Below are 15879 nucleotides of genomic sequence, written 5' to 3'. Positions count from 1 at the left end.
CTTATGACGGCCAGGTCGAGCTCAGCGGGATTTACACTCAGGAATGCGGCTGAAACGAAGTGCAGCTCTGTAAAAATGATTATTCCATTGACAGCGACTATTTTTCAGCCGAGGCAGATTCGTATGCAGCGGAGCGATGTCTTAATTTCATAGGATTTAAGCCCTTAGGTATTACTACTTGGCGCTTGTTGAATCAACCAATCATTGAATCACATCACAGCTGCGCAATGAACTACTTTCGGCGACGGAAGTTTTTGAGCGTCTGGCATTGATTGACAGTCACGCAGGCCAATTGGCGTCGTGCGCAGCGCAATTCCCTTGTGACCACAGCCAATGAGAATTATAGAGGCGGGTCAAAGAGAGGTCCATGAGTGGAGTGGATTTGAGGGTTTTGGAAGAAAATAAGGGCAAATCCCGTTACTGCAGGTAAACGAATGAAAAATTTAAAGTTTTCTTGTGTGGTATTATGGTTAACAAGGTCACCTAAGGTCATAGATCTTTTCCATGGCAAACATTACATAAAGCTAAGCTGCTGTGTAGCTAAATGTAGCTGGAAAGGCGATGTAAGGAAACGTAGCCATGCTGCTCGTTGTGTGTCCTTTCACCAAATCCCGACGGCCGGCAAAGTTAGCGGAGTCTGGCAATCGTACCTGCTGTCGTGTTGGAAATGTATAAGACGATGGGCCACCGACATGACAGCGTTAGCTGTCGTCGGGTTAGGTTGTCGGGCTATCTTAGCCAGTCAACTTTCAGAAGTTGGGGAACGACCAAAAGCAGACACGTCGCAGGGAGCGGAGTAAAATCAAACTCTTGACAGGTCTGACCATTAAAGCAAGGACTAAGACCTGTCTGGTATCATGGCAAACGCCGTCCCAGTGCGTTTCTGCTCTTTCCCCGTCGTCAGGGTACGGTGTAATTTGCTCGGTTTGCCTGTAAAGTGGTTTTAACTGGTATATAATTGCTAGAGACGGTCGTGTTGCTGCTGATGGTGTGTGAGTCAGTGAAGAATCACTAATTATTCTTGGATAGTGCCAGTTTATTTTCACTCTGTATCGGAATTCTCAAGGTGTTGGTGTAAGAAGGAAAAACTATGACAAACATTAACCCATCAAGTAAGTCAGGCGAACATGTTTATTGACGCATCATATATTTTCCTGGTTATTGTTCATGCCCTCTCCAGCTGTGTCGGTTGTTATTGGGTTGTCGGTGTTAAGGATGCCGTGGGATTCTTCAGTGCAAAGGATGGAAAATAATGTGTCGTGGAAAAAGCGACCCAAATCTTAGTCCTAGTCCTAAGCCCATACAAGACAGTCTGTACCATTAACTACCATTGTGCAAACGCTATTCATCTGTGTGTAAAAGTAACCAACTGTAGGCAAACATGGGGTATTATAGCCACAGGCCTCTCTGTGGTCTCTGTTCTTGGGTATTCAGAATTAGGACAGTTATTGGAAAGTTAGTGAAGCTCCAGCTGGCCTATAGTACCATGTTTTCTTTTCCTTTTTTAATTTAATTGGGGATAAACACTTTGTAGCAGAGGTACAGAGTTGAAGTGCCCAACATGTGTTGTTTTGGACATAACATGGTCACGCGACCCCCGAAATCTAAAAACAAGCTATTCTACCCAGAGCCCGCAGGCCCAGAGGAGCTCTGAGAATAGGAGCTATGTGCCTCCTTCATGCCTGCCATGTTACTCGATCCTTCTTAGAAGGATGGAGGGTGAGCTCATGATCTCGCATGACGGAAAGCGCGTTTTCCTTTTCTTTCCCCCCTCCCATAATGTGAGTCCTCCTGTCGAAGTAACACATCTCCCACCAGAAAGGACAATTATGAATGAATTGTAAATTATGAATGACGCAGAGTTGGTTAGTCATGTTGGAATAAAAAGACGAAAGACTAAGTCTTATATGTTAGGATTTTGAAGTCTAATCTTGCTTCCAGGTTTTGTTTTAATTGTGTTAGCTATGTTGACCTTTTTCGCTTCGAATCCCTTAAAGGTCTGAGGTGCCACACCAGTATTCAGAAGCGTTAGCGTCGTTACAAATCCAGCAGACTCTGCACACACCTTTTAAAAACTCTCTTCCCTGCTGCCTAGTGGTTACTTGTAATTGAGTCTGCTCTGTCACAAAGTGGGGTTGCTATTTGAGTAAAAGTGCTCCTGAGTAAGACCCACTGTTAAATACAGGCCTTGCCGCCTTGTCGTCAGCCACAGCTGAAGTCTGGTGCCGTGACCCAGCCCATATGGCCTTGTCCGTCAGCCTGCGTGTTGCCGGGGAAGAAGCGTGTGGCACTAGGGAGGGAACTGCAGAGGCGCCGTGTGGAACTCCTGCTTCGGAACTTAAAAAACACACGCAAAAAAACCAACTTATCACCTCTTTAATGGTTAATCATGATGGTGATGTAATATGTGCTGACCTAACGTTTCCCATCGCCAATGTTATTTTGGTACACCATAATGCAAAGTTTCATATTATAAGAATGCTAGTGGCATTGTTGTGTAGAACCAGGTTTTAACAGGCTAACGCGTGATTTACGTTTGGCAGCGGCTAAAGGGGCAGTTTTTGAATATTAGGAATGAACTTGATTTGGTGCAGTCGGGTCCTTGTTTTAGGCCAAAAGGTGCACGTTCTGAGGGAGAGGATATCTGCATGATCACGATTAAGTGGCTGCACCCTTCCCAGTTGGTAAACCTTTCCGTGAAAGGCTGGCCTTGTGGTGAGAACTCGCAGGCGCCGAGGCTGGTTATGGTGTCCTCAGAATACGCTGCCTTTGTCCAGTTGCTGGGGTATTTATCTGAACAGTAATCCTGTAAAAAAGTGCAGTTCCTCTCCAACACCGAGTGTATTTGTACTTCTGGTGTATTGTTTTCTCACGTAAAAAAAAAATCTCAGTTGTATCGGACTTGATGACTGAGCTGGTTTATATTTTACATTTTCCAGACCCTTAATATGTTGTCTTAGGACATCTCACCAATAAGATTTGGGTAAATCTCCAGATTGCTAAATGGCTTAGGAATGTGATTCCTGTCCTGTGTACTGAAAGTGCAGTTCTGCTCAAATCACGGTTAGGCTTATTTAAGCTTTTTTGGCTTCAATCGCCTGCTCTCTGTGAATTTTTTCCTCCCCTCAATGAAGTCTGCAGGTGTGTGCCACATGAAAGAACAGATGCTAAGCATTGGGATGACCTCACCACTGAGCGAGCCTCCTTTTATATGGTTCGTGTAATTATGTCTGTTGCTGTTATTCTCTTTTTGCTAATAGGGTTTCAGCTTTTGACAGCACTTACATGGCTAGTGAGAGAATGGAGGGGATGTGAGCATGATGTAGAGGTTGGGAGAGAGGACTGTCTGTTTTCTTGCTTCTAAAAAGCAGACCTTTGAATTATTTAAGAAAGGGAATGTGTGTGTGTGTGTGTGTGTGTGTGTGTTTGTGTGTGTGTGTGTGTGTGTGTGTGTGTGTGTGTGTGTGTTTACTTTTGTCTTGGGTTTAGTTCTCCAAGTCTACTCTGCGTTTGTCACTGTAGTCAGAGCAGAGCCACATTTTCGTGCCAGCTAGTGTGCTTGTCAGCCTTCAGCTAGCTTAGCAAAGCTCATCCTCGCACTACGGTGACCTCTGCCCATTGCCAAGGCACTGTGGTTGCCAAGGCAATGTGGTGGCTTCCCTGAGCTGTCGAGCTGGTTAACGTGCTCAAATCCTGTTTCTAAGTGTTTCCGGAACCGTGGCTTGCCGTGTGAACGGTCTATGCTTGGACTTTATTTCTGTCTTAATTGTGACAGGTTAACACTGTGAACACAGACACACATACACGTTGTGTGTCCCTGTAGCTCAAGTGGTAGAGCAGGTAAGGTGCTAGCAACAACAGAGTCTTGGGTTTGACCCCCAAGGGAGAACCGTACTGTCATACTGATATGCAAGTTGCCTCTGCGCCAGACCGTGAGCCAAATGCAGCTGCCCGTTGGTAATGCAGTTCCGAGTGCCCGGTTGAAGGTGTTAACGTGGATTATCTTTACTGCCACCACACTGCTTCTACCACACTGCTTCCTCTTTGATACCGGAGTAGAAGGACATCGTTTTCTTTCCCAGCTATAATCCTGTCCAGAGACACACCTTATAAATAAAGCAGCTCATTATAGCCTCCCATAAACACGTCTCTGGGTTGCACGTCGCTGCCAGACGTCTGAAGCGAGAGCGGACCAGTGGGTGGGCCGGTCCACCATGTTGGAGGACAGGTGCTGGCAGGGTTCAGAGATGCGGTGACGGGCTATGGTTTACATGCCTACCTCTGCGGTGTGAAGACCGTCTTACAACTGCCGGCAGCTGATGAGTGTGGATAAAAGTCTTTCTGGTTGGCAAGCCTTACCGGGTTCCCGTGGGCCATTATACATGAATGACAGGAAGTGTTTCCATTAAGTATTGACACTGTTTTGCTTGCTTAGGACCAGGTTTTTCCTCATATTCTCTCTCTCTCTCTCTCTCTCTCTCCCCATGGTGAACCCCAGTCATGTAAATCAGAGGGGTGCCCTGTGTCACAGATGGCAGACAACGCCCCCAAAATATGAGCAGTGGAATATTAATAGCAGTGCCGTATGCTGCGAGGCCTCCACCGGTGGAGCGGGCAGACACGGGGATAGGGGTCACGGAGCACGGAGAGGCGGTGCCCGGAGAGTTTCCACTCGGCCCTTCAATCTGAGGCCGAAAGGGCTGGGAAGCTCTGATCTGCTGTGCGTGTGTGGGTGGAGCTTTGCTCTCCCGACGCCTCTGTTCCAGCCCGTAATTAAACACACATGCCTGCGTGCGCTGGGCAACTGAGGGAGGCTGCGCCCTTAAGCCCTGCCCCTTTAACCCCTGCTGGTCTGTCCAGCTCTGCGATCAGGGTTTAGCACCTTGTTGGAGATCCTTCTTTGGTACCTCACGTCACACTTATTTTTAAGGAGTTTGCGGTTTCTCTGAGTGGGAATTTTGAATTAGTTCCATCAAATTTCTTTAATGGTTAAATGGACTGATTGCGTGTGAACTCTCTGTGTGGTGCCATCCTTGTGTTAGGAAGTGCAGGTTAACCCTGAAAAATGTATGACGCACCCTGAAAGCAGTGAACGGCCTGTGGTTGGTGGGTTCCGCACGTGCTCAGTAGCTGTTCCGCCCTGTTGCACAGGTCCCCTGTGGTTGAGCGCGCGGGCATGGACTACCCTGTGCACCGAGGAGACACCCTGTCCATGGGACTGCACGACAGGTACTGTGCAATGTACGTTTCCCTCTCCTCTCCTCTCCCTCATTCACATGCAGACTTTGCACATGGATACCACAGTCTGTACGCATGCACACACTTTATTATGGACATGGTGTAAGATGACTGTTTTTCTGGTAAGCACTGTTTTGCTTTTCTGTTTTACTTTGTCATGGTTTTCTTAGTTTGCTGGTCTTTTTTGTCCGTCTGGCTGCCTCTCTGTCTGCGTTTCTGTCTTACAAGCGCACATGCGCACACTACTGTAAGCAGACTAAGCATGACCGTGTGTTGAGCATACACTTCCAGCCTTAACCAGCCACCATACAAACCAAAACAAGCCTTCCTCTACAGTCAGAGTAAAACCAAAACAAAGCTTTTATTACAATTAGGTCATCTAGGTCTTTATAAGCTAGTCGACAAACCCAATACGTACACACACACCACACCACACAAATGAGGAACAGTCCTATCTGTACTCTTCACTTTATAAATTTGTAAAGTCTACATTAACTTGGTGTGTGTGTGTGTGTGTGTGTGTGTGTGTGTGTGTGTGTGTGTGTGTGTGTGTGTGCGTGTGTGCGAGCGCGCGTACATCTGTCTGGCTGTCCATCTATAAAGCAAAAAAAAAGTTTGGTGTTATTATTTTTTACACTTTTTTATTTTTTAGATTGCTAATCATGAAAAACTAGAACAAGCTGCAGTCCTATTGGAAGCGGAACCCCTCTGTCTCTCTGCCGTCTGCGGCTCCGGACCTGTAATGTGGTTTGAGAGGAGACACTGAGTCACAGAGAGCACCGAGCTCCTCTGACTGGCTGCCACTGCACTGTTGACTCTGTGACAGCCCGGAGTCGCTGCCTGTTCCTGTCACCAGCAACAGTGCATTCCTCCCTCAGGGCAGAATGCGGTCAGACCGGACGCACCGACCGACAGACAGACAGACAGACGGACAGCCGGGGGTGGGGCAGGAGGTGGGGCAGGAGGTGGCTGGCCCTGGCCTGAGCTCGCAGCGTCGCGCGCTGTCCTGTGCCCCGTGGAGTTTAAATGTGCTCAGAGGCGTTAGAGCTGCTTCGCTCCCCGGACCCGTCGGAAGGCAAAACAAAGGCGTTTCTTTGAGCAAGGCCCAAATGAATCAGGCTTTAAAGGAAAGATTACTGTTTATCCTTTACTGTGTCTGGAGATGCACTTGAGTAGGAACAGTGTGCTTGTGTATGGTACTGGGGCGGTGTGTGTTTGTAGTGGTGACTCAGACCCTCGAGGTGTGTGAGCATGTGTATATGTATGTGTGTTGGATTATTTATATCTGTGCATTAGGCAGCCTGTTTTGTATGCCTTCTAGAATGTTCTGTGTGAGTGGATTGATCTTAATAGTCAGCAAACTCTTTCTCCCAGAGATCTACAGAGTATACACACACACACACACACACACACAAAGGATAATAATGTTCTGTGTGTGTGTGCGTGTGCTCTGTCAGTTTGCTGTTGTTTCAGCTGTTCTCTTTCTCATTTTAGATCATTTTCTCATTTTCACTTCTCTCACTCTCACAAAGCCTGTAGCCATTCTTCTAAAAAGCATCTTTAAATCCAAATCGTCTCCACATGCGCGCACGCGTGTGTGTGTGTGTTTGCTGGCTGTTGCTGTCGCTGTCGTCATCGCTGTTATCCTGACATGGCTTTTACTGGTTGTCTGCTAGCTTGTAAGTGTTGGGTTGCTAAGCAATACTTACCACACTGTACTGTGTGTCTAACGGAGATGGAAACACAAGGCCAAAGCAGAATAAAGAATATGCCTGAGGGATGGATTTGGATGTTAGACTCTTTCTCACTCGCTCTGTCACTCACACATACACACACACACACACACATACACACATATGTACAAAGTAGCAAACTAAAGTGCTTGTGGGTAGGTTTCCTCTGAGAGCAGGGTAATACTGGCATCCATCTGTGGCACGCCTGTCCTTGCAACTGCAGTGCTAACAGGCGAGAGAGCGGGATGTAGAGGGAGTTGGGAAGATGGGCAGAGCAGGGGAGAAAGGGAGAGAGAAGTGAACCAGCAGCAGCTTTTCTACCTTTCTTCTGTTAACGGTTAATTGCAAAACTTTGTACATTTCTGATCCTAGATCAGTTTAAACGCCAGGTGCGTTCTGCCTGCTGTGTGGAGTGGACTAGGGACAGAACAGTGTGTGCATCTGCAAGTTTGATATGATTTCAGATTCTGTGATCATGATTTGATAGACTTTTTTTTAAAGATTTGGGATAAAAAAAATACTTCACAGATGGCTTTAGATTTTAGATTTTTTGTTTCAAATTTATTTTGAAACAAAACTACTGTGAGGTAGTGACTAAAGAAGCTGATCACAGAACAGTGAAACCAAACTACAGATGACATAAAGCCTGACCTGCCTCGTTTGAGACTCCTCTGGAGAGTCAGGCCACGCTAATGCTGCTGTTTTAATGTTCAAACTTACATTTTTTTCCTTCAGTTTCTCAAAAACTACATTTTTTGTGTTAGAAATTTAGCAGTTATCCTTGAAACACTTCGGTTGATGGGGACATGAGAGTATGAGGTAGTGTTTTGTGGGCTTGCTTTGCTGTGCGATGCTAATAATATTTAACACATAGTACTTAGTATTTATCCCCGACAAATGAATGAATTAATTCATCTACAAATGAATGTTGGATTGCTTACTTCTACAGAATGAGTTTGCCTCTTCTGGTGAGATCACTGCTCACTGGCATTAGCGCAAATGCTAGCTCCTGATTTTGAACGTTTCATTTCAACAGGTCATCAGTTTTATCCTTGTGTGTTGGATAATGCCGAACGTGCCTTGTAACTCTGTCAGCTTTCATCAGCTAGGCTGTGTGGTGGCAGTGTCTTGCTCTCTTCCAGTTATACTCTCTTTTCACATGCCTTGTTGCTCTTTTAATCCCTGTTGACCAACACTGGCATTTTTTTATGTTTTACTTAAATGGGTTAAAGTTCACCTGCTCTCTTGCACCCTTTTTCTCACTCTCTCAGAGTATCGTGAAAGAACATTTATCTTGCTCCCTCACACCATCTCTTACTCTTTCTTCATCTCTCTCTCTCCCTCATACTCACTCTTTATATCCCATGCTCCCTTTCTTACTCTCACACTGGTTCACTCGCTTGTTCTCAAAACTGCTTTGAAAATGATAAATGTGGATTAATTGTGGATTTTCTTTGATCTTTGCCAAAAATATTCCGCACGATAAGTCATCCAACATTGTGTGTGTGTGTGTGTGTGTGTGTGTGTGTGTGTGTGTGTGTGTGTGTGTGTGTGTGTGTGTGTGTGTACATGACACACACCTTTTGTAGGGCTAGACCCGTTCCTCACGCCAATGCCCCACACCCCCATTCCTCACACTTGCGCATTCATCACAGTTTAAAAACAGTTCTTTCACACATCAACCTTTAGCTCTTCCCTGTCTGAGTCACCTGTGAAATGCAGCTGTGTAAGTAAGACTGGGTGTGCTGACTTGGTTTCATACACAGCGCTCATTTAATAAAGGCTAGTGGATTACCATAGCTATGCTTTACAAATCTTTTTATACCCAAGTGCCTTTCGTGTTTGGCCTATGTCCTGGGTCTCTGGTCTCTCTCAAAAAATAGTCATAACTTTTGTTCACAGTTTGTCAGTAAATGGTCCATCTTCCAGCTGTCAGAGACTATCACACAGTTTAGTGTCATCGTCTGCTCTGACACACCCATTTAAAATCCACAAAGACCTCGTTAATTAGCTGACGAGTGGCTCAGATGTCATGGGAGCGGGAGAGATGGTAGCGCACATGTTGCGGGAGGCCCTAGGGGACACCACTCTCAGGATGTGCATGTACGTCATCGGCTTTTAGTCAAATGCTTCACAAGGACCAGCTGAAAGTGCCGCAGTGAGGCGAGTGTTAGGCTGCGGCCCTGGCCACATGTATGGGAGCCGGGAGGCGCTTAGCTCGTTTTCTTAAAAAGCCAAATCCACCCGACGGCGAGAAGTCTCTTGTCAGCGTGGCTTGGAGTGAACGCGAGCCGGGAAATTGCATGATTGCACACTCGTAATTATATTCCATTATAGCAAGGTTGGAAGTTCTGAATGAGGCATTTCACCAGAGCTGTTAAACGCACGCGCGCGTGTGTGTAAAGAAACATAATAAATTCTAATAACCCCTAAGTGTGGTTTGTCGTGTTCGTTTGCGGCTCAAACGTATGCTGTAATGGGATCCTCAGTGCTAATGGCCAGGCTCCTTCAGAAGTGAGCTACGTCCACCGAACGCACACAAGACGGAACATCTCTTAGGTGGTGGTGGTGGTCTCCACGCCATGCCTGCGCTCTCTTATTCACCTCTAATAATAGAGGCCTAGCAATAGGCACACCTCTCCCACACTACACATTTAGCACTCAATTAAACTGGGAATGGGTAGAGGGGTGCGTGCGTGCGCGTGCGCACGTGTCGGTCTGTCTGTCGACGTTCAGTGCCTTGTATGTCCAGCAGAGGGTACAAGCTCTGTGTTCACCTGTGTCCAATGGATGTAATAGGCACTCACTCTTATAAGGACCTGACTCGCACAGTCTCTAAATAGATCTCTCTCTCTCTCACACACACACACACACTCACACACACGCCCGCGCAAAGAATACACACAGGCGTAAATGTACATAGCTCTGCTTCTCTGCTGCGTGTGGCTGTATTATATGTCTAATAGAATTAGCTGGGATTTGCCACCTTGTCTTACCACTGCGCCAGCCAGGTTCAGCTGTTTGTGTGTTAATAAATTCACTGGTTTATCCTGCTTCACTTGGTTTCTCCAGTGCGCAGAGCAAGAGGCACCTACAAAAGCGGGAAGCCTCTTTTTCTCTCTCACGTGCAGTCGTTTGACGCCGTTTCCGAAATCGGCACGCGCGAAGGCATGGCAAGTCAAAGGACGCCTGCGCGCGCGCGAGCGAAGTGGCCGCCTGACCTGCAGTCAGCCCGTGTAACGGAAGAAATGTTTGGGAATTAACTGCTCCAAATAATCCGTGTCCTGGGAAGTGTTCGGCTAACCCTGATATGTTAACAGAACGGAGATTTTCGTTCTTTCCTCGTGATTTTAATTCGTTTGAACTCGCAGTATGTGATTGTTTGATCTCTTACTACACACGTTTGCACTTTTCTCCGCATTCATAGCTGCATTCAGAACCAGCATCTCTCATGGTGCGGTCTCTCTCTCTCTCCTCACACACACACAAACACTCTCTTTCCCTTTCTCTTTCTCTCTCTCTCTCCCTCTCTCTCTCTCTCTCCCTCCCTCCCTCCCTCCTCTTCAAACCTCCGTATAACAGCTCGCCACTGCAGTCGGCTTCCCCTCAGTCAAGGTGGCACCATCCACCGTCTCAGGCCCGGGTGAATTCTCCTCCCCTGCCTTCCTCCTCGCGTCTCTCCACACCCCCCTCCCCCCCATCCATCGCTCCTTCTCCATCCCTCGCGTTGAGGAGATGCCCCGCACGTCGGCTCTGCCAGCCTTTGGCTGAGGAGTAGATGCTCTTGCCTCCCCTCGCTCCTTCTCAAGCCGAACAACATTTTAGCTTCTGCCGCTACCTTCCACGAAGCCGCCGGCCGAGCTCCGTACCGTCCCTCTCCTCCACAGCGCTTTCGCTCCGGGGCTGAACGGCATGGAAGCCCCCGCTGGAAGCCTGTCCGTGGGATCGCTCTTCGCCGCCTTAGCCCGGAGCTGCTGACGATAAAACATGCCTTTGAAATGGAAAAGCGGTTCCCCCGTCAGCTGGAAATTTCCCGTCCCCGTCCTGAAAACGTCCAGGTCCTCTCCGCTATCGCCAGCATACATGTAAGTAGCTCACGCTGCTGCAGCAAAATGGACAATCCTCTGTTTTGAGCGTTTGGGTTTCGTTAGTTACATTTATAGTGTTTTGCCTTTTTATTTCGAGCTTGTCGCCTTGCCCATTTCTCTCTAACTCAACTGAACGGCTCTGCGCGTGTGACTGCAGGGCTGACTCGCGTGCTTTGTGTTGCATAGCGTCAACTGCGAGGTTTCCGCTGTCCGTGTCTTATTTCTGTCCACCCGCTTCCTCGTTCTCCCTCCTTCTCTTTCGCGTCTCTCGGTCTCTCTCCGTCTTCGCCGGATCCACGCGACGCACGGGAGGATGCGCGCGGTCAGGCGTCTTCGTGTCCGTGGCGTCTCGCGTGCCGTGGGTTGGGGGGCTCTTGCCGTCTTTCGTGAAGTACAGTAGCGCGCGGGAGGGGGCTTTAGGGCGGAACGGGCTGCAGCAGAGGTACCGCCGGCGCACGGCGAGTCCGGTGCCGCACCTGCTGTCCGCGGGGCAGCTGTCACCTCCTTCCGTCCCATCTCTTTTACCGTTTGGGGAACAAATTGACTGTCCAAAACGGATAGTTTCTCTACCTCTGCTTAATTTTTAACCCAATTCGAACTCTTTCTGCCTTGTCATCTGGACACGTTGATCAGGCCTCGTTGTTGGGAGCAAATATAATATCGTGTTATTTAATTGGGTTTTTGTGTTTGTTTATTTTCTGGTTACTTAAACAATTCACACCACGAGGTCTAATGGGCAGCGCAATCAGTCGGGTAATAAGTTTAGCAGGATGAGGGTTAAGGACTGCTTTATTAACAGATTATAAGTCATGCTGCAGTAACTGTGAACATTTTGCATACCGGTCCGACACCATGCAGTAGGTTAACGCTCGGACGGGTTTAAACTGATTGCCAATAGATGATTTAAAGTCACCAGGCACCTGAACACTGGAACCTGGGGTCCCTCGATGAACCAGGAGGGTGGCGGGTAAGATGTATTCGTTCCGAATTCGTCGGGAGTTATCAGGTTTCTTTTGTAGACACCCGTGTGTAGTCAAGTGTAGTCATGAATCAGTTGGCCAACCCAGATGATATCTGGACGCCTCAAGCCAGGCTGCATCCACACAGCCTGCTGTCAATGTAGAACAGGAGACGACATCGTGTGTTTAAGAAGGTGGCCAGCGTGTATTCACAGTACTTATGTAAGCCTTAAAAAAAGGCTGACCACAGATGCCCCACGCGCACACACACACACACACACACACGCACAGTGCTACACTCATGTGTTTTCTTGAGTGTTTACAGATCTCTGAAACAGTACTGAAGTCTGCAATTAGGGTTCTATACATATCATTCAGATCATACACTGTAGTTTAAACCTCTCTCTCTCTCGCTCGCTCTCTTTCTCTGAACATTTAATATTGTGCTGCTCAGGGTGGGTGTACAGTAGTTGTAGGTGCATGAGGCTAGTGAATGGTTCTGTTTGTATGGAGCCATGCTGGGAGTGGAGAGGTTGGTGCAGGACCCACATCCTGCTGGGCCTCACTGGAGGTTATACTGTGATGTTCCTGGCGCAGTATTTGTGTGTGTGTGTGTGTGTGTGTGTGTGGTCCCCCTTTCAGAAGGACCAGTATTCTTTTAGCTGCGTGAGAGAGAGAGATCCAGTGGTTTGGTCTCACTATATATTGCCTCTACTCATCACACACGCAGAGGGTGCAGGTCATTCTGAGAACCAAGCAGTTACAGGGAGGACAAGAGTACCCTACAGCATCTCTCTCTCTCCTCTCTCTCTCTGTCTCTCTCTCTGTCTCTGTCTGTCTCTCTCTCGCTCTGTGTCTGTGTCTCTGTCTGTCTGTGTGTGTCTCTCTCTCTGTGTCTGTGTCTCTCTCTCTGTGTGTCTGTCTGTCTGTCTCTCTCGTGCGCTCTCTCTGTGTCTCACTCACTCTCACTCTCTCTCTCTCTCTCTCTCTCTGTGTCTGTCTCTCTCGTGCGCTCTCTCTCTGTCTTTCTGCCTCTCTTGCTCATGTGCATGCACGCACAAACACCACACACACACACACGCACACACTACCTACAAACACCACACACACACACACGCACACACTTGCTCACTCATTCCCTAATGGTACATGAATCTTGGCTGGACACACACAGCCATTTTCCGTGTGTTTATGGCTTGTATTGTTGTCCTGCCTGGTTGGCAGGTTGTAAACATCTGGTCTGCTGTGGCTGCTTGCATTTGAGTGTGAGTGTGTGTACCCCTCTCCACCCCACGGAAATGCGCTCAAGCCATGGTGAAACTACATAGAGAGGTTTTCATTTACCTAACATAACAGATAACGCACATTTATTCACTTATTATTGAATCAATTCTGTCGGGTGTGTGTGTGTGTCTGTGTGTGTGTGCGCATTCCTGTTTGTATGTAAATATGCATGTGTGCACACACACATGTACAGCTTTGACTCTGTGTGCCACACATTTGTACGTGTGTGTGGGCCTGTGTGTGTCTGACTGCACGTGGGTGTGTGTATGGTGGCAAAGGTGCTCGTAACTGGGCTGGAGTCAGCTCCTTCCAACATGCAGTGTGTTTATTTGAGAAAATATCGACATATGCTTTACTGCCATAGGGTAGGATGCCTTAAATAGCTTTTCTGTTCAGCTGGAGGTTTGGGAGGCTGCACCGTTCTGTCTGGAAGTTCATACTCGCTCACATCAAGGAGTAAAGCAGATCACTGCATAAACCTTTGGGAAATGTCTTAAATATTTGTTTATTTTAAGCAAAATAAACTCAAATTCCAATCTTTCTGATTCTTATTCAGAACTAAAATAAATAATTAAAAAAATATATATAGGTGACAATGCTGGCCTATAATGTCTTTAAAACTCCTTTGATTTTAACGGCACTTGCACACACCCTTCTGACTTTGACTTCTGCTCTCTCGTCACTATCATTTCTCAGATGTACTGGTTAAGGGGAGTAAAGTGTGTGTGTGTGTGTGTGTGTGTGTGTGTGTGTACCCCACCCTTACTCACATGTATTACTTCTACAAAAACATATTCATCTTGTAATGGGTTTTCACCTCCCCAATCATTAACCTGATGAAAGAGAGAGAGAAGACCTAGGAGGATGAGTTGTTTTGTTTCTCACACACACACACACTCTCTTACCTTACGCTAGGCTCTGCTGGCGTGGTGTTTAATCTTGTTGAAATGGGGGGGGGGGGGGATTCAATTTTCACTTTATAGTGACGATCAGGGAGAGAGAGACGAGGGGGAGTGTGTGGGTGAGACAGCTGGAGAGAGGGTTATGTAAAGAGCAGTGGAACAGAAGCTGAAGAACGAAGGAGAACATGAAAGAAGAGGAGAAATGAGTGAGAACTGATGAGGCGGTGGGGGGGGGGGGTGCAGGGAATAGAGCAGTGTAATCAACACTTTCTTTTTTTAGTTTGGTCATACAGTTAGTTGCCGGTTGGAAAAACCTATTCTGTAGAAAATACACACACACACGCGCATGCACACACACACGCACAGATGCGCGCACACACACACACACATACACACACACAGATATATATACACACACACACATACGCACACATGCGCCTTACAGCGGCCAGACTTCGGCATATAAAAAGCTACACAGGAGATAAAGCTTTGCTGACAAATGGCCACCCCAACCTGGGTGTTTGTGGGGGGGGAGTGTGTCTGTGTGTGTGCATGCTTTCAGTTGGGTGCAGTGGTCTGTCTAGAAGGTTTCATCCAAAGCGCAAACCGACCGAGCAGCGAGACGCTGCAGGACCGGTATGCATCTCTTACTGGCCGAGAGAGGGGAAAAAAAACCTGTCTGACCCCTTTGATGACCAATGCAGTGAGTGGATTTGGAGTGAAGTAGGGAATGGGAATTTCAGAGACTGAGCCCTTCACGCGTGGCCGGACAGACGCTCCGTTAGCTGGGTTGACGCGGGACGCGTGTGTGGAAGCGCTGAACAACTCGGGTGCCGCTCTGGGCCCGAGGGTTTTCCCAGACTGCTGATTCAGCCACGTGCTCTTAATTTGAACCAAATGCGAAGCCGCGTTCATCCCATCCAGATTAGTGAGACACGCGGAACACGCGCTCGGTCTTCAGTCGTGTAATTCACTTGTGGCCTGCAAGGTTCTTTTTGGCTCTTTTCCCTCTGTGAGGGTGTAGCCCGCACGGGGGGGCGGAGCCTAAGGCAGGGCAGAGGCTGGCTATGGCACGTGTCCCTTATGCCAGATATGGCTGTGCTGGTGTATGGCTACATTTGTTCCCCTGTCCTTTTAAACCATGTCCAGGTTAACCATGTCCTTGCAATCAGAGAATGGCGCTAGTCCAGACTCCCTCCATGCAGTAAGTAGGTGTGACAGTTATTCTCACTGCGGTGGCCCCATCCAGATGCCAAGAGATTGTTTCTTTAAAACAACTGAAGTAGTGCTGGGCAGTGTTTTTTGTTTCGTTCAAATTAACGTTGTAAGATGATTTTCAAAATGTGATATCCGAGAGCTAGTTCTGTGCACTAGCTTGTAGAAAAGGGGTGGACATCTCACTTTAGTGGTGGCACAGGGCACGTGGCACAGGGCGATGGGCAACATTTATTTAGGGCTCATCCAGTCTCATTAACCTCAACACAGTTTGTAGTCTGATAGCCCTTAGACAAAGACATAGCCAGAAAACAGAGATGATTACAGCAGCTGACGACACAAGACAGGATGACAAGTGTAAAGGCACGGTGGACTGCAGGGAAAAGCACTGCCACAAGAGTGTTTATCTGCTTCAGTTACTAGTGCTGTTCCATTTGACATGAAGAGCATCAGGTTGAAA

General features: G+C 47.6%; 1 protein-coding gene across 5 annotated transcripts in view; it reads left to right on the top strand.

Moving 5' to 3' along the window:
- The first annotated feature begins 353 nt into the window (after nt 1–353).
- klhl13 (kelch-like family member 13) overlaps nt 354–15879 on the top strand; it is a 36425-nt gene continuing 20899 nt past the window's right edge. The window contains exons 1-2 of one of the 5 annotated variants that reach the window (XM_027030059.2): nt 354–426; nt 5152–5241. In XM_027030059.2, coding sequence (XP_026885860.1) covers nt 368–426; nt 5152–5241 — 149 coding nt within the window. In that variant the 5' untranslated portion in view covers nt 354–367. Of the gene's footprint in view, nt 427–726; nt 906–5151; nt 5242–10577; nt 11057–15879 lie in introns of those variants that run through there. The other 4 variants (XM_027030060.2, XM_027030062.2, XM_027030063.2 and 1 more) reach the window with 4 other exon arrangements.

The sequence above is a fragment of the Electrophorus electricus genome, chromosome 6 (assembly GCF_013358815.1).
Source record: "Electrophorus electricus isolate fEleEle1 chromosome 6, fEleEle1.pri, whole genome shotgun sequence".
Taxonomy (NCBI): domain Eukaryota; kingdom Metazoa; phylum Chordata; class Actinopteri; order Gymnotiformes; family Gymnotidae; genus Electrophorus; species Electrophorus electricus.
The sequence above is the reverse complement of the archived record's forward strand: the minus strand, read 5'-3'. Positions and strand labels throughout refer to the sequence as shown.